The 19,006-nt window shown below is 32.1% G+C and overlaps 1 protein-coding gene across 1 annotated transcript; it reads left to right on the top strand.

Annotated features, from left to right (window-relative positions):
* Nucleotides 1–2,607: 2,607 nt before the first annotated feature.
* LOC107456041 (putative ammonium transporter 3) lies at nucleotides 2,608–17,553 on the top strand. Its single transcript, XM_043053446.3, has 7 exons — nucleotides 2,608–2,811; nucleotides 6,570–7,119; nucleotides 8,971–9,042; nucleotides 10,689–10,748; nucleotides 10,824–10,900; nucleotides 13,164–13,480; nucleotides 15,562–17,553. Exons 1-7 carry the CDS (start codon nucleotides 2,685–2,687, stop codon nucleotides 15,697–15,699), a joined length of 1,341 nt encoding a protein of 446 aa, XP_042909380.2. The 5' UTR covers nucleotides 2,608–2,684; the 3' UTR covers nucleotides 15,700–17,553.
* The last annotated feature ends 1,453 nt before the right edge of the window (nucleotides 17,554–19,006 follow it).

Genomic DNA, 19,006 nt, shown 5'->3' with positions numbered 1-19,006 from the left:
AGAAGGTTACATATCAGGATTAATTAAATTAACAGAGATTCAAAGAAGATAAAGTTTTTATTCACACTTGCGGTATAGTCGAACATATTTTTATGAAAATTCACGATAGGGTTGAAAGTTGTAATTTTAATAGCAAAAATCATAGTAATATGTTGTTAAAGTTTAAAATTTATATTAACTGCAATTAATATCTATAAGGTGAATTTAATATCAGAACAACAATACGGATACATATTAGTATTAATATGATCAAAAAAGATTTATTCATATGGGTATACGACTACGAGATTAAATTATGAGCATGGTTTAAAATAAATGGTAACTGCAATTCAAAACATTATGGTGAATTTTAGGAACACAAATCAAGGAGGCTATATATCATGATTAATTAAGTTAAAAAAGATTAAAGTTTTGTTCACACGTGCGGTATAGTCGAACACATTCTTATGATACTTAACAATGGGGTTGAAAGTTGTACTTTTGCATAATGTGGCCCTATAATTTACGAAGTATGCTTATTAGCTTTAGTGTGTTTTTAGCTAAGTGTGTTTATTAGCTTTAAAATGAAAAAATTCGAAGTCAATATTCTGTTTCAACAAATAGCCCGATATCTTACCTTATTATTGACCCATAATATTTATATTGGAACACGTATTATATTACCGGGTACTAGTTTACTCTACCAGAGGAAATAATTATAGGCTTATTAGGGGGCACATAATGTGACCCTATCGTTTACTATGTATGAATGAATATAATAGTGCGTTGAATAGCGTTAAAATGAGGAAATTCGAAGTGAATATTCTGTTTCAACACATAGCCCGATTTCTTACCTTAATATTGACCCATAATATTTATGTTGAACCACGTATTATATTACCGGCAACTAGTGTACCCTAACAGAAAAAATAACTGTAGGCTTATTCGCTGCAGGAGGGTGGGATCCTGGGTTCGAATCCCAGGGACGGACACTTTTTCAGAAAATTTTCTTTTTTTTCTTCTTTTGTTTATTTTACATTATATTATTTCTTATGTGTTTTTCGATATTCTGGAGGATCCTGCAAGTAGGAAATAAATTTTTTTTATTCGGAAAATGGGAAATATTCAGAAAAATACAGGAAAATCAGTTTATTTGCTCTTTTTCGACTTCTTTTGTAACATATTGGATATTCTAGCATGCATGGAGTGTTTTCTGTGTGTGAAATTCAGCAAAGAAAGCGTAATGGAATAATAAAAAAAAGAATAAAAAAATAAAATGAATTACACAGAGACTTAACACAAAGCCAGGCGCGAAGTCATGTGGAACATATACAAACTAATTAAGCATCGAAGTTGCCAGGTACACAACTACAAAAATACATCGCGGTTTCAATAAAATACATAAAAAAATAATAAATCTAAGTTAAGTAAAAGAAGTAGACTCGAAAGAATTATGTTTCAACTGATTCCATGTTTTCGATACGGGCTCTGCATTCAATTAACTTGTCGTTAATTACCATTCCAATTTTAGCTCAACTTTAATGCGCCATTTTGCTGATAAAGATTAGCTGGCACTGACGTCATAGGTCACATGTGGTTTTTTTTTTTTTTTTTTTAAGTGCATTTACCCAATTTTCACTTTAAGTCACAGGGCAATATTCTATTTTTCAAATATTATGGGAAAAAATGCAGAAAAAGTTTAAATATTTCTATACGATATAAATGTGATTTTACAAAATTCACTAAAATGTCACTAACTGCCAACCAAGTCTCATTTTTTCATTTTAAAAGTTATAAAAAAATGAAAATAATTTCCTAATGTTTCCATACAATTTTTTTAATTATTTGTATAAATTCTATGCTGTTTATGTATCGATATAATTATTTCTGATCGGAATTTACTTCAATTGGGTATAATATAAAAAAAACACAACTACTTCCACTTAGTAGGAATAACATTTACCATGACGCAATGCTAAATTCTATGCCACTATCCACATAAATCAATTATTAATCAAAAATCGAATATCAATTACTTTTCTTTATAATGCAATAAAATCTGGCGAGCAGCTATTTAAACGATCAAAGACTTCGTTTGTTTATTTGTGGCTTGAAGTTAGGCTCGCAGAAAATGCCGTTCATGGGTTAAATTTAGTAGGAATAACACAACCTGTGACGTAGGCTATATACCCAATTAAGTGGAGATATGATGACTTGTTGAGTTAAAAGAATAAAAATTTGCAACACATGAAATAAAAATAATGTTTAAGTTTGGCTTAAAAAAGAGTTATCGAAGCTTAGAATTAAGGTAATTTAATTTCAGCAGCTTGTACACTTACTTCCCTTAGGTAATGACCTAGGGGAACAAAATAAAATGTTACAGAAATTTGCGTGTTCTCTCCACCAGCTGCTAGACGCAATTTAATGTACCATTCTACTTAATATTTGATTAAAATGCGTTCGTAAAGTATTATCGGTAAAATAAAGTAACATGATGTCATTACTGTTCTCGGTTTATTTCAAATGCAGGCACCGTTATCCAGCTCCTTTAAAAAACTACCACCAATCAAATATGCTTCTAAAAATTAATTACTTAGTTCGTTTGTAAGATTAATATTGTCAAATATTTGATGAGCAAAAATATTGAGTTCTATTTGTAGACGTTAATTCAGAGTATATCACAGCTTATATGAATTTGAAATATAATGTTTTCTAACAGAAAACTGCTTTTTCAAAATGAAACGCAGGAAAATATTACGGAAAATAAAATCACATATGAAGATGCAACATGGATTATGACAAGTTCTTTCATAATATTTACCATGCAATCAGGTAGGTCTACATTCTTACTATATCCTAGTGCAATATCAGAACTTAATTTTAATAATTAACCTTTCCTTTTATAATATGTACCATTTTGTATTTTATTTTATTTTATAACAGTTGTTGAACAGCCGACCCAATTTTTGGGTTTACGACTACTAATGTTCCACTCCGTAGCTTTGTAATTTTGAACCCAATCCAGAAGACAAGGGAACTCCTAGATAAAGCATTGGGTGAAATTTGCCTTTGTGGAGGAACTGACCCGCTTTTGCGTTACATGGAGAGGAAGACCACAAGAACCTGCCACGGTTAGTCTACCGGCAAAGGGACTCTAACCCAAAATCCGTTTATCCCTGAAGATATGTCACGTCAGCACTGAGTTCAGTGCAAGCCGGACGCGGATTCGTATCGACTAGGCATCGCTGGGATTCGAACCCGGTTTACCTCATTGGAAGGCGTCCTCAGTGCTAGACAGATCATGGATTAGAGTCCCCTTGCTGTTAGGCTAACCGCGGTCTTCCTCTCCGTGCAACGCAAATGCGTGTTAGATCCATCAGAAAAAAGTTTTCCACTTTCTCCCAATACTTGATCCAGGAGTTCACTTGTCTTCTGGATTGGGTTCAAAATTACAAGGCTGCGTAGTAGTCGTAACATTAGTAGTCGTTAACCCAAAAATTGGGTCGGCTGTTCAACGACGGTTATAAAATTTCTTGGTTTGCTGCATTGTTAAGGCTCCTTTTTTATATCAATTACTCATGTGAAGTCCGATGTTCGGAGAATTTAGGCGTAACTGATCGAAATTTTGATGTTGATCTAACATCAAGTTCACATTTTTCATTTATTTTTTATTTGAAATTAAATTGAAAAGTTTTACGCTCTTTTCCGCAGCTTGGGAGTGATATGGAAAATTTGAAATTTCTCCAATATGTAGTGTCAAAACTTACTTGCGATTTAATATCATCTTCACGCAAGTTGTGCATTTTTGAGAAAGGACATTGGTCGGAAGCAGTGTGCTACATGTAGAGAAACTACTGTAGTCGCTACTTTTTCCCGTAGTTTGTAGTGTAGTGTGCTATTTTGCAAACCTAAAAATATTTTTTTTTAAGGAACATGATTTTTTTCAAGTTTTTTTTTCAAGTTTTTTTTTTAAATGTTAAGTGCGATGCTCAAACGGAATATATTAACAAACTTTTTTAAACTATTTATAGACTTATTACAATATACAACTTTTCCAATACCGAAATTTTAAAATTAATTTTTTTCCCGACCTATTCTAATGTAGGCAATGCTGTAAGCATTGCGCAGTGATGCTGTTCGTGCCACTTGTCTTAAAATAGTGGAGTCTCGTCCTTCATTACCCCCACTCTGGCCGACTATGGGCTGTTGTAGAAATGCTCCACTTTTTATGTTTGAGTAAACTTAATAATTTCAATAATAGATTTTGAGTGACTGTGTTGGCATCGTTGGCAAATCTTATTTTATGAAAATTGAGCTGAAGGTTGACTCAATATATACTGTAGAAGTAGTATTTCATTTACTTCTAACTAGAGTTACATAATCGGCTACTGATGACATTTAGGAAAAAATCCGAGGCCGTGAAAGTTTTTGTGCTCCGTGGAGAGCATGGCTATACCGAATGGCATGGACTCGAGAATCGATACCGTACATCCTCTATCCCTTCGCAATCCTATCAAGGCGGTAGCCAGACGCTCACTGACCGATGCTTGACTTCGGAGATCTGCTGGGTACCGCGTCTTACAATCAGTTCATTTGAGACTGATTAGTTATGCAACTAGTCTTTAAATTAAAGTGTTTCAGTTTTAGCTTACAATTTATTTTAAAAATAATTCAATAATTAATTATTAAACTAATAATATTTTCTTAACTGTTAGTTTGATAGGCTCATTTTTATGTATTCCTATTTTCGTTAAAGTATTTTTATTATTAACCATTGGCAAAATGGGTGTTGTTTTGAGTTCGATGGCGTGCGTTGTTTGGACGTCTTCACACTTTTCAACTATGTTTAAGAGTAAACAGTGCGCATGCGTCGTCGTTGCATGTGTTGCTATGGCAACCGCTGCTGTTTGATGATTTTTTTAGAATTCTTTTTTAATAATAACTTGTTCATAATCGGTTTCTTGCAACCTGAGAAGTCATTATGCCTAATAATCATGTGATTTAAATCAATTTAATTGGATATCTGTTAGCGACGTAACGCATTTGTATCGAACTTCATTGATTAGATCGACAAATGCCACAATTTACCCCTAATGACGTCAATTTATGAGTATCCATGATCACTTTACTTCTTATAGTATTGAAATTACCCAATTGCTACCTTTTTTATATATATATGAATACCGAGGAAAGACAAAAAATTGTGACTTTACATCGACTGAAACTTTAAATTAATCCAGTTCATTTTTATTTTATTTTATAACCGTCTTTCAACAGCCGACCCAATTTTAGGGGTTTACGACTACAAATGCTCAGCTCCGTAGCCTTGTAATTTTGAACCCCATCCAGAAGACAAGGGAACTTCTGGATCGAGTAGTGGGATAACTTTGCCATCGTGGAGGACTTTTTGATAGAGCTAACCCGCATTTGCGTTGCATGGAGAGGAAGACCACGAGAACCTTCCACGGTCAGCCTGACTGCAAGGGGACTCTAGCCAATGATCCGTCTACCACTGATAATATTTTACATAAGCACTGTGATTAGTGGAAGCCGAGATTCGACCTGGGATTCGAATCCGGTTCTCCGCATTGGAAGGCGAACGCTCTATCCCCTGATCCATCGCGGCAAAACCAGTTCATTGGATCCAACCCATGATTGGAAATGTTTGAGGCTTTTATCCTAAAAATTTTTTGACCAATGGACAACCAGTTATCGCAATAATGCGATCAATTTTTTTTTTAAATAAACAAATAGAAACTTTATTAGGAACAAAAACAAACACATAAATACAAAGAATATATATTCGTCGACAAGAGGAAAATCCTGTCCAGGCAACAAAGAAAGGTAATACAATAAATTTAAAATAGAAAGGGGGGATATTACAATCATGAATAATTTTGCTCATTATAAGACATCATATATTGCTGAACACTGTAATAATAGAAAAAAAAATACACGAAACTATATAAAAAAAATGACAAAGGTAACATAAGAAATTCATTTGGATTGGCACAAAACTGGTATCAAAAATCGAATGCTTCCTCTAAAGTGAAAAATAGAGATCTAAATCGTCAATGTTTATCACAAATTGAAATAAAGCACGCTTAAAAGAAGAATATATTTGGATATTTTGCAACTGAGATGGTAATTTATTATATAATCTAGGTGCTAAGTAAAAAAAACTGTTTTCGTGAAATTTCTTTTGTAAAGTGGGGAATCTCATATATTTCAGTTGGTCTCCTTGCAGATACAGTAGTTTTTAATTTGCATATTAATTTACTGTTGTGTAAATAAAGTAAAATACGAAAAAATACATTATGGTGAAATAGTAATAGATTAATTCTTCTGTATATATATTTGTAGTAGTTACATTTGAGTTATTTATATTTAGAGAATTAATAATCTTGAAGTATTTATTCTAAACTGAGATTAAAGGAAGTAAATTAGTTTTATTAATTAGTTTAAAGGAAGTAAATTAGTTTTATTAGTTAGTTTAAAGGAAGCAAATTAGTTTTATTAATTAGTTTAAAGGAAGTAAATTAGTTTTCTTTTCTTTTTTTTCTTCTTTATTTCGTTTTTCTTTCCTTTAGGTTTTGCTCTCCTAGAATCAGGATGTGTCAGCCGAAAAAACGAAGTCAATGTTCGAATGAAAAATATTGTAGACATGGTTTTCGGAGGTCTCACTTACTGGATGTTCGGTTATGGCATGAGTTACGGCACTGACAAGGGAACAAATCCATTCTTCGGGGTTGGCAACTACTTCGTCGACACTCCCGAGGACAATATGGGCTACTTATACGCCACATACGTTTTCCAGCTTTCATTTGCTTCTACAGCGACTACAATAGTATCTGGAGCAGTTGCTGAAAGATTTCATTTTACGGCCTATTGCGTGTACTCCTTTTTCAATACTTTCATCTACTGCTTGCCTGCTGGATGGATTTGGGCCAAACATGGATTCCTCAATCATCTCGGTGTCGTGGACATTGCTGGATGTTGTCCTGTTCATCTGGTTGGGGGAGCTTCAGCGTTAGTTGCCGCATGTTTGGTGGGCCCAAGGCATGAAAGATATACTGATGAAAAGAAATTTGCAATCATCAATTCTCCCACGAATGCTATGCTTGGGATGTTCATACTATGGCAAGTATTAGTTAATATTAAGAAATGAAAAATATCTTTTGAAAGGCCACATGATTGAATCTTGCACACGAAGATTTATATATATATATATATATAGTTGATATTATTATAGTTATTCGATATTTTAATATCTGCTGAGGACATATTAGGAGAAACATCAGTATTTGGAGTACAAGTTGAATGGATACTGGGGAGCTACATTGATGTAGGGCATATCGGGCAAATATATACTAAGCTGTGGCATATGACTAGATCTAGTATATATTTCGGATATTTACCAAAGCGACTATGTGATTGCCAACATTCACCAGGGGGAAAAATTTTTTTGATACATTTATAAAGTATGCACAAGGTATGAAGTATATGAATTCTAAAGTTTATTTCAAGTGCAGGTTATAACACTGGGGGACAATTTTTTTGTTACATTTATACAAATCTTTGATCACCTACTTGATCTTCGGATGTGGGAAATTCAAATCTGAAATTAAATTTTGTTTCAGAAAGATATAGATTTTTTGTTTCGAAATTACAATTTTAGTTCACTTAATTTATTTTCGGAATGTTGAAGCTTATAAAGAACGCATAGGTTTATGTAGACACACAAAGACAATTGTCTACTTCTATGAAAATAACACTTAGGAGTAAAAAAACGATGAAGTATCGCATCATGAACTGACTGATATGTATCATCACCTTTTTCTTACCACTCCTTATGTAACAGAGAAGTGGAGACAGCTATTATTCTCAAAAGTAAATATTAAAAAATCCTGGTTAGGAATATATTATTAAATTGCATAAAAATGATAGCTTGGAGAGAAACAAATTGCTGATTTGAAATTCGTGGAGCAAAAATATCTAAGAACCGTTTAAAACCTCAGACAACAGAGAAAAAATTGTGCCCTAATGTAATTTGTCAAAATATTGTTCATTTCATTACGATTAACTTATTAACAAAATGTTCTTACATAAAATTACATATTTTATTAACAAAATGTGAAGAATATAGACTTTTAAAATTTTAAGAATGGTGAATTAGAAGCAATCACGGAGGTTGGTGACACGAGCCTCGATTCTTTTTAAACTTTCCTAACTCTAAAATGTCATTTTTCCGATGTAACGCAAATCATTAAAGAGAAAATTTCTCAGAAAATTCGTTCATAAATCGAGGAGCTAAAGACTTTCATAAGTTTCATTTTTTTTTCTTCATAATCTATATTTTTAGCCCAATCTATTTGTAACCGTGGTTGAACAGCAGATTTTTTGGTTTGCGACTACTAATACTCACCTTGTAATTTTGAACCCAATTCAGTAAACAGAGGAACTACTAGATCGCGTATTGAGAGAAATTTTGCCCTCGTGGAAAATTTCTTGCTGGAACTAACCCATAATTTCGTTACATGGAGAGGAAAACCATGAAAACTTCCAACGGTTAGACGACTGCAAAGACACTCTAAACCATGATCCGTCTACCCCTAAGGAAATTTTTACGTCAGCGCTGTGGTCGGTGCGGGATTCATATCGACCAGCCACAGCTGGGATTTGAACCCGCTACATCTTTTTCAAAGGCAAACGCTCTATCCACTGAGCCACCACAACTCAGCCTAAACTGTTGTTTAAATTGGTTTCCAGATAGGTATTTCAAAAAATGTTTTGAATTTCTACTTGATAATATCACTGAAACCACTTACTGCTGACGTGAATAATCGTAATTGTTTCTTCAAAAACGTTCTCCTAAGCAATTGTGGCTTATCATTACATTCTCCGTTCAATTAAAAGAAGTTGTTATATGATAAATGAGGTAGAATGAATCTAATTTATTATTATTGTTGTTAATTATCAATTTTTAATTAGGTGGGGATGGCTTGGATTCAATTGTGGAAGTACTTTTGGCGTTACCGGGGCGAAATGGAAATATGCCTCCAGGTGCGTATATAATTTATTCATTTTTATAAACGCAAAATATAATTTCTAATTAAATTGTTGTTGCTTTTGTTTTAAATCTTCATTGATAATTACCTGAATAATAGAACACACAAGTGTGCAAGTACAAACAGTCGACAAGCACTTTTAGAAATATTCCGTAGAAAAGGAAAAAGAGTCATAGACGTAACGTGAGAGAAATTTTTAAGGGAGCACACGGTTTTTTTCTTTATATATATTTTATAATTAGAATGAATCTACAGTGCAACATCCAGGAAAGACCACCTCTGTGTAGCGACCACCCCTATTTACAACCAATTACTTCTATAAGTAAATGTTAGGAATTTGTTTTTATGGGAGTTGTATTTCATTTTAATTTTTAACCCTTTTGAAGGCCGTGGTAAGTATACTTACCATCACGTTTTACCACTTTTAATTTAGGTTTCCATTTTTCAGTAACTTCAGCTTTCTTGAAGTGAGTTTGAATAAAATTGGTAACCATTTGTCACTTTTAAAAAACGTATAAAAGTTATAAAATGCATAATTCCTTTTGAAGTTTGTAGCATTTAAGGAATTTATTTTATAAATGAAGAAAAATAAAAGTCAGTAAGTTCCTAATAGGTCATGTTAAATATATTTACCACCAAAAAAATGGCATTTTTATAAACTAAACGAGCTTGTTTTTTTTTTGCATCAATTACTGTTCTTAAAATAATTTCAATTCCAAAAATACTTTAATTTAACTTTACTAGAAATAAAGGGCCCGTTAAAGGGTTAATCAAGAAGTTGTGATTTTATTTTATTTTATTTGATAACCGTCGTTGAACAGCAGACCCAATTTTATGGGTTTCTGACTACTAATGTTCCACTCCGTAGCCTTGTCATTTTGAACCCAATTCAAAAGACAAGGGAACTGAGACCGAGTGTTGGGAGAATTTTTGCCTTCGTGGAGGACTTTTTGATGGAACTAACCCGCATTTGCGTTACATGGAGCGGAAGACCATAAAAACCTCCCACGGTTAGCCTCACGGCAAGGAGACTCTAACCCATGATCCGTCCAACACTGAGGATATTTCACGTCAGTATTGGTCTGTGCAAGCTGGATACGAATTTCGCATCGACTGGGATTCGAACCCGGTTCGCCTCACTGGAAGGTGAACGCTCTGAGCCGTCGTGGCTCAAGAAGTTGTGATTGAAAAGAATTACAAAATCTGGTGCAATTCTGACTGTCACAAAATATATTTTTAATGAAAGAGTAGCATGAATAAAATTAATCTAGGCATTCATTAAACATTCATTAAACTGACATTAACTTACATTCATTAAACTAAAATGTCTATCCACTCAGTTATCCAAGTTAGTAAAAATTATTAATTATTTAATGTTCATTTTAAAGTCACAACGACTAGAATCAATCAATATTTATTTGCATCCTTCAAAGCCAATTTAACCGCTTTTTTCTCGTCAAATATTAGCAGTTAACGGTCATATTTTTAATTCGTAATAATCTATTTTAATTCCGTAAGGTATAATTTTAACAGCAGTTATCTGTAATTAATTAATTTTTTTATGATTTCAAATTTAAAAACTTCTTTAAATTATTAAAATCTAGATAGGTTAGAAAAATGCATTAAAACTTTTATTTGCAGATCTGCAATCACTACCATCAATGCTTCAATTGGAGGTGGACTAGGATCTTTGATATTCAGGTTGAATATTTTCAGTAACGTAGTTAATATTATTTCTCGGTAAATGTTCTAAATGAATTTGATTTTTTATTACAGTTCTTTGGTATACAACAGAAAATTTCTCATTTCACATTTAATCAATGGCATCTTATCCTCTTTAGTTGCTATAACAGGTAAGATCTTAAAAATGAACTTGTTTTAAAAAAAATTTATAACAACAATATTTTTAAAAAATAAAAATAGTGCGTGGAGTCCCTCCGCGAGAAAGAAGTGAAACTTCGTAATTTGGAAATGAAAATAGGAAGGGGTAGAAATTGATTTTCAGTGAAATCATATTGTTTCTTTAAGACAAACTTTATTAACATTGCTTACAATTCACAATTGATCGCATCTTTTAATTATCATTTTCGAATGGAGAAATATCCAAATCTATAACATTTACAATGGGATTATGATAACTAAAGTAAGATAAGAAATGTTCTATTTTTTCAATATTTCTTGCAAAAACTGCCTACATCAATGGTAGTTCCCCCTTTGGTTGTTGGATCATTCCTACCATTTATCATTTCCAATCCAAATTTGTCTTTAAGGAAGGTTAATAATGTTTCAGCTTCAGGTAACGAGAAATTCACATTAAAATCTCCTGCAAGGATCACAGGCAGCTCACAATGATCAATTTCTTCACCAGTAACGTCTGCCACAGCTTGTGAACCTGCAGTGGATAGTGGCAATAAAGATTTTGCAATAAATAATTTAATATCCCACGTGGCTGCATTTGGTTGCCATGGTAGCGTTAAACGTTTAACGCAACCTTGTTGGAAGTCGCATTAGAAGCTTCACTTCAAAAATTGTTTTATTTGTCTACTAAAGAGCATAAAAATATACTTTATCAAAATTTGCACTTCATACAAAAAGAAAACTAAAGTCTAAAGTTATTTCGATGTGGAAAAAATAAATCCAAAATTGCAAAGGACGGTAAACCTCTGCAACTTTGTCAGGCTTTTGAACATGAATTTTTAAAAGAAGGAAAAAATTGTGATCACTTTATTACGATCACTGTTTACCCATTAGTCAAATGTTTTTTTTTTTCTGGTTTGATTCCGATAAACGCCACAACATTTCAAATCATGGGTTGCAAAAACTGTTTCAATTGATGTTTGTCGTCGAAGTGGTTTTCAAATCCTGGCTATGTACGTCCAAAATACATTTCCTTCTTCAGTATTCATATTTATATTAGAATAACAGTCAAGACTGCAATTATAAGTTTATAATATAAAGAATATTAAAATACTTTAAATTATTATGTAAATACATTAAAAATGACTGCTGGTGAAAATAAGAAGAAGAAAACGAATATAATTGGGTATACTATAGCCTACGTCACAGGTTGTGTTATTCCTACTAAATTTAACCCATGAACGGCATTTTCTGCGAGCCTAACTTCAAGCCACAAATAAACAAACGAAGTGTTTGATCGTTTAAATAGCTGCTCGCCAGATTTTATTGCATTATAAAGAAAAGTAATTGATATTCGATTTTTGATTAATAATTGATTTATGTGGATAGTGGCATAGAATTTAGCATTGCGTCATGGTAAATGTTATTCCTACTAAGTGGAAGTAGTTGTGTTTTTTTTATATTATACCCAATTATCAAACAGCTGCGGTCGCCATAGCAGCGCATGCAATGACGACGCATGCGCACTGTTTACTATTACTCTTGAATTACAGTTGAAAAGTGCGATGACGTCCAAATATGGTGGGCACGCCATCAAATCGAAACAATGCCCATTTTGCCAATGGGTAAAAACAGTTCTCTAAGCTTTGAACTCTTGAATTAAAAGCGTAATATTAGCAGTGTATGAAAATAACTTTAAATTGGGTATACTATAGCCTACGTCACAGATCGTGTTATTCCTACTAAATTTAACTAGTAAACAGCATTTTCTGCGAACCTGATTTCTAACAACAAGTAAAAGCATCAAACGAAGTGTCTTGTTTATAAGTCGCTACTCGCCAGGTTGAAATTGTATTAGTCTAGTTCCTTTGGAAATAATTTATATTGTTGTTTTATCGAAGTTTATGAATTTGGTAAACATATTTAAAACTCAGTTTATTAATTAAACTAAAAGGTAAATATTATTCCTAGTAAGTGGAAGTAGTTGTGCTTTTTTCATATTATACCCAATTAGGGATACAAAAATATTTATTGAACAATGAATTTTATGACTTTCATTAATTTTATGCTGATGACAACCAAAACAATATGAAAATAAATAAGCAAAAACTGGATCCTACCACGTGATTTTCCTGCCAATAATGTAAAAGTGCGATACCATGATTAGATTTTTATGTATAGTAGTATTTTTTAAGTAAGTATTTATGCACAGTAAGTATTTAAGTATTTGTATAGTTATGTATTTTTCCTTCACTCTAGCTGGTTGTGCCCTTTACAATCCATGGGAAGCTTTGCTTATAGGATTTGTCAGTTCTCAATTAACATGTATCGCAATGCCCGTATTGGATGATCTGAAGATAGACGATCCGGTGGGGGCGATTCCAGTCCATTTAGTGGGATCTATATGGGGTATGATATCGGTTGGACTCTTTGTTGAGGAAGATTCCATGCTGTTGATGAGCAAGAAACAGGCTGGACTGTTCTATAAAGGAGGATTTTACTTGATGGGAATTCAACTACTCTCTCTTTTAGTGGTGGGAGTTTGGAGCGGTATTACAACTCTTATTTTGTTGAAGGTGAGAAAATATTTCAGTTCTTATTCATAATTTTCAATTATGCTGTTGTTGTTGTAGTTCATTTACGTCACACTAGTGCAGCACAATGGGCTATTGGTGTCAAACTGGGAAACATCCCATAGGGTGATCCGAAGACATACCATCACAATTTTGATCCTCAGCAAATGGGATGGTACCCCCACTTCAGAAGCCCGACGATCTGCGCGCGAAATTGAGCACTTTACGATGGAACAGTTTAGCGAGGACAAATACCGCACACTCTCGGTACCTTCATAGACTGATCAAAGAGGTCACCCACACACACTGTCCACAGCCATTGATGCTTGACTTCGGCGTTTCAGCAGAAACTGTGTCTTAACGATCAGTCCACTGCGGGACTTTAAATATGCACCTGAGGCCGTTTACAGCCTTTCCCATCCACTATTTCATTTCATATCCTGGAATTTTCATTTTATACAAGGTTTAGATTTCAGGTTCGAATCCCGGTGATAGCTTGTGAAGACGAATTCTTCTCCCGGATTTCTGTATGGTGAGTTTTTCGCGGAGAAATGTTTTTTTCCCGATTCAGATCGCAATGACATGTGAAATAATCACATCCAGTGTAGTTTGTTCTTATAGAATACCCTTGCTGGATCTATCCCGGTTTTTGGCATCGCACTATAAGCCACTATAAGGCTCAGGGGATAGAGCGTTCGCCTTCCAATTACGTTAACCGAGTTCTAATCCCAGTGATACAAATTCCACACCCGGCTCACACCGACCGCAGTGCTGACGTAAAATGTCCTCAGTGGTTGGCGGATCATGGGTTAGAGTTCCCTTGCCATCAGGCTAACCATGGGGGGTATTCATGAGTTTTCTTCCTTTGCAGCGCAAATGCGGGTTTGTTCCAGCAAAAACTCCTCCACAAAGGCTAGTTTGTTCCAATGCTTGATACAGGAGTTCTCTAGTCTTCTGAGTTAGGTTTAAAATTAAAATGCTAAAAAATTGAGCATTGACATCTGTAAACCCATAAATGGGTCGGCTGTTCATTGCCACTGGTTATTAAATAAAATAGTGGTGATAAATTCAAATTAAGGCTGGTAGGAGTGATCATTTCAAAGATACCACTTATACATTGAAGTAAATGGAGGATATTTTACCCTTCTTTAACACTAAATTGCCTAAGGAAGTCATTTTGACTGCTTTTAATTTCAATTAGAATAAACAATGATGTATATAATGACACAATTTCTTAGAATTTTGTGACTTTTTGAACAACATATAATTTTTTTTATTGTTAATATTTACTAATAACTTGTTACAGAACTGTAAATAATATAAAAAATGTTAAAAATTAATTTTAAACAAATTTATTGACGCATTCACTATCTAGTCATTTTGACTGCTTTTCGGCAATATAGGTATATACTAATTTTCCGTCTAGTGTTAACTTACTTCACTCACACCTCATTTCGAAAGTAAAAAATGTACAGATAGTGATTTGTTTTGTCGTCAACTCTTGCAACCCCTTCCCACTGCGCAATTAATTTTGATAAGAAAAGGTTTCAAAAACCTAACACACCAGTGTTCAGTGTTTCGTTCTCATAAGTAAAATAATCATTGTGCTTACTCCAGAGAATTTTAAATAACATTCATATTTTATGATGCTAACTCAAACAGTTTAAATTACAATTGTTAATTAATCATAAAGTAGAGTTTATTTTTAATTAAAAAACTAAACTATGCATTAAATACCATTAAAAAGTAAAATTTCTCAAAATTGTGTAATTTAAGATTGAATCTCCCCTTTTAATCGAATAACCTGCCTAATTGAATGGAGTAGGCTGAAACTATTCTTTTAAGCGGGGTTGACTGTATATTATAATATAATTTCTGACTGAGTTTAAAAAGCTTAGATTAAATATAAGGAGATATTTAGGGCCACGTGTATATATAATATTATAATAATGTTTAAAAACAAATTGCAAAGACACCCATATAAAACAAACCAAGTTAATTTACCTTCTCAATCCAATGTAATAGACATAAATGAGATTCTATTGGTATTTGATAATTGAAAATTTTTAATTTATTTTTTTCAGGTAATTAACCTTATTATTCCAATAAGAATGAACTTAGAAGATGAAGAAATCGGAGCTGATTCAGTTGAACATAATATAAAGCATTACACAACATCGCAAATGAGACAAATTTCAGCTACTAACTCTCACCTTTTCTAACTGTTTACCTCATCAGAGCCTACGGTAATTTTTTAAAAAGAAATCTCACTTTCTTTAGTATTTTTTTAGTATAGTTTCACAGCTTTTTCGTTCGTTTTTAAAGAAACATCTCACTTTTTTTAGTATATTTTCGCAGCTTTTTCAGTCGTTTTTAGAAAGACATCTCAGTTTTTCTTATTTTGTTTTTTTAGTATAATTTAGCAACTTTTTCAGTCGTTTTAAAAAAGACATCTCAGTTTTTTTCATTTCTTTTTTTTAGAATAGTTTCACAGCTTTTTCGGTCTTTTCAAAAAGACATCTCAGTTTTTTTATTTTTGTTGTTGTTTTAGTTCAGTTTCACAACTTTTTCTGTCGTTTTTAATAAGACATCTCAGTTTTTTATTTGTTTTTTTAGTATAGTTTCACAGCTTTTCGGTCGTTTTTAAAAATACATCTCAGTATTTTTTTCAGTATAGTTTTACAATTTTTTTGGTCATTTTTAAAAAGGCATCTGTGTTTTTTTAGTATTCTTTCAAAGCTTGAAGAGATGTTGATCTTATGGTTATGCACTTGTTTTCATAATGAAGAAGGATGTTAAAAACATCGTGAAATTATGTATTACTGTCATAAAAATAAAATTTTATTAAAAATATGAAATGAAATGCAGTGAACTTACAAATATTGTAGAAACAGAATACAGCGAACTTCTTTTTTGTAAACGTAAACTTAATGGTAGTCACTAATGCCAGAAGCATACTTTCAATTTTGTTAATAGGCTTTACTTTTTTTTATAACAGAATGTTATATAATTTCAAGATACTCCAAGTAATGTACACTTTATGTTATGCTTTATATAATATAGGGAGTACATATAATTTACGTATTAACAAAATAATGGATAGTAAAGTTTAGAAAAATTAATAATTAAATGTTTTTACTAGTGCTTACAGTTTTTTTCAAATATTAGGAGGATATATTCAAAAATAAGGAGGTTTTGCAAATTACGTTAGCAAAATTACGTTGCTTAGTCGTAAATTTACGTTTACTTAATTTTTTAAAAAATTTAATATTATATAAAGTATTGAGAGTTACTTAAACTTAATTTTCAGAGCTATTTACCAGTTTGGATATCTTTTTCATTCATCCTTTGCATAACTTTCAAAAGCTGACTCAACTTCAAGCTTCACAGACAGAGTTTTAAGGTGGACTGAATATTTTACAATTTTTGCGCTTCTAATTATTGGAATTAATTTTTATGCTCCTGTGACAATAAAATATCTCACAGACATTGTTTAAATAATTGCTGCTTATTTTTTTTAAAAAGACTTTTCATTGTTGACGAATCTTTTTTGATCTAATGGTGAGAATAACTGACATGCATTGTTGTGATGTACCCCAACCCTTCCAAATAAAGAATAATCTGATTAACTGTACTAATATGAATACAGTGAGAGAGAAGAAAAGAATATCACCTTGAATAACTTTTATAGTAATGATCGCATTTACAAAATACCAGTCTCTGTTGTTTAACTGAATAATTTTTATGCTCTTGTAACAATAAAATATCTCACAGACATTGTTTAAATAATTGTTGCTTATTTTTTTTAAAAAGACTTTTCATTGTTGACGAAACTTTTTTGATCTAATGGTGAGAATAACTGACATGCATTGTTGTGATGTACCCCAACCCTTCCAAATAAAGAATAATCTGATTAACTGTACTAATATGAATACAGTGAGAGAGAAGAAAAGAATATCACCTTGAATAACTTTTATAGTAATGATCGCATTTACAAAATACCAGTCTCTGTTGTTTAACTGAATAATTTTTATGCTCTTGTAACAATAAAATATCTCTCAGACATTGTTTAAATAATTGTTGCTTATTTTTTTTAAAAAGACTTTTCATTGTTGACGAAACTTTTTTGATCTAATGGTGAGAATAACTGACATGCATTGTTGTGATGTACCCCAACCCTTCCAAATAAAGAATAATCTGATTAACTGTACTAATATGAATACAGTGAGAGAGAAGAAAAGAATATCACCTTGAATAACTTTTATAGTAATGATCGCATTTACAAAATACCAGTCTCTGTTGTTTAACTGAATAATTTTTATGCTCTTGTAACAATAAAATATCTCACAGACATTGTTTAAATAATTGTTGCTTATTTTTTTTAAAAAGACTTTTCATTGTTGACGAAACTTTTTTGATCTAATGGTGAGAATAACTGACATGCATTGTTGTGATGTACCCCAACCCTTCCAAATAAAGAATAATCTGATTAACTGTACTAATATGAATACAGTGAGAGAGAAGAAAAGAATATCACCTTGAATAACTTTTATAGTAATGATCGCATTTACAAAATACCAGTCTCTGTTGTTTAACTGAATAATTTTTATGCTCTTGTAACAATAAAATATCTCACAGACATTGTTTAAATAATTGTTGCTTATTTTTTTTAAAAAGACTTTTCATTGTTGACGAAGCTTTTTTGATCTAATGGTGAGAATAACTGACATGCATTGTTGTGATGTACCCCAACCCTTCCAAATAAAGAATAATCTGATTAACTGTACTAATATGAATACAGTGAGAGAGAAGAAAAGAATATCACCTTGAATAACTTTTATAGTAATGATCGCATTTACAAAATACCAGTCTCTGTTGTTTAACTGAATAATTTTTATGCTCTTGTAACAATAAAATATCTCACAGACATTGTTTAAATAATTTCTGCTTATTTTTTTTTAAAAGACTTTTCATTGTTGACGAAACTTTTTTGATCTAATGGTGAGAATAACTGACATGCATTGTTGTGATGTACCCCAACCCTTCCAAATAAAGAATAATCTGATTAACTGTACTAATATGAATACAGTGAGAGAGAAGAAAAGAATATCACCTTGAATAACTTTTATAGTAATGATCGCATTTACAAAATACCAGTCTCTGTTGTTTAACTGAATAATTTTTATGCTCTTGTAACAATAAAATATCTCACAGACATTGTTTAAATAATTGCTGCTTATTTTTTTTTAAAAGACTTTTCATTCTTGACGAAACTTTTTTGATCTAATGGTGAGAATAACTGACATGCATTGTTGTGATGTACCCCAACCCTTCCAAATAAAGAATAATCTGATTAACTGTACTAATATGAATACAGTGAGAGAGAAGAAAAGAATATCACCTTGAATAACTTTTATAGTAATGATCGCATTTACAAAATACCAGTCTCTGTTGTTTAACTGAATAATTTTTATGCTCTTGTAACAATAAAATATCTCACAGACATTGTTTAAATAATTTCTGCTTATT

Source organism: Parasteatoda tepidariorum, chromosome 5 (genome assembly GCF_982258835.1).
Source record: "Parasteatoda tepidariorum strain Cologne lab strain chromosome 5, Ptep-v5.0, whole genome shotgun sequence".
Lineage (NCBI taxonomy): Eukaryota > Metazoa > Arthropoda > Arachnida > Araneae > Theridiidae > Parasteatoda > Parasteatoda tepidariorum.
Note: the sequence above shows the minus strand (reverse complement) of the source record. Positions and strands in the feature narration are given on the sequence as shown.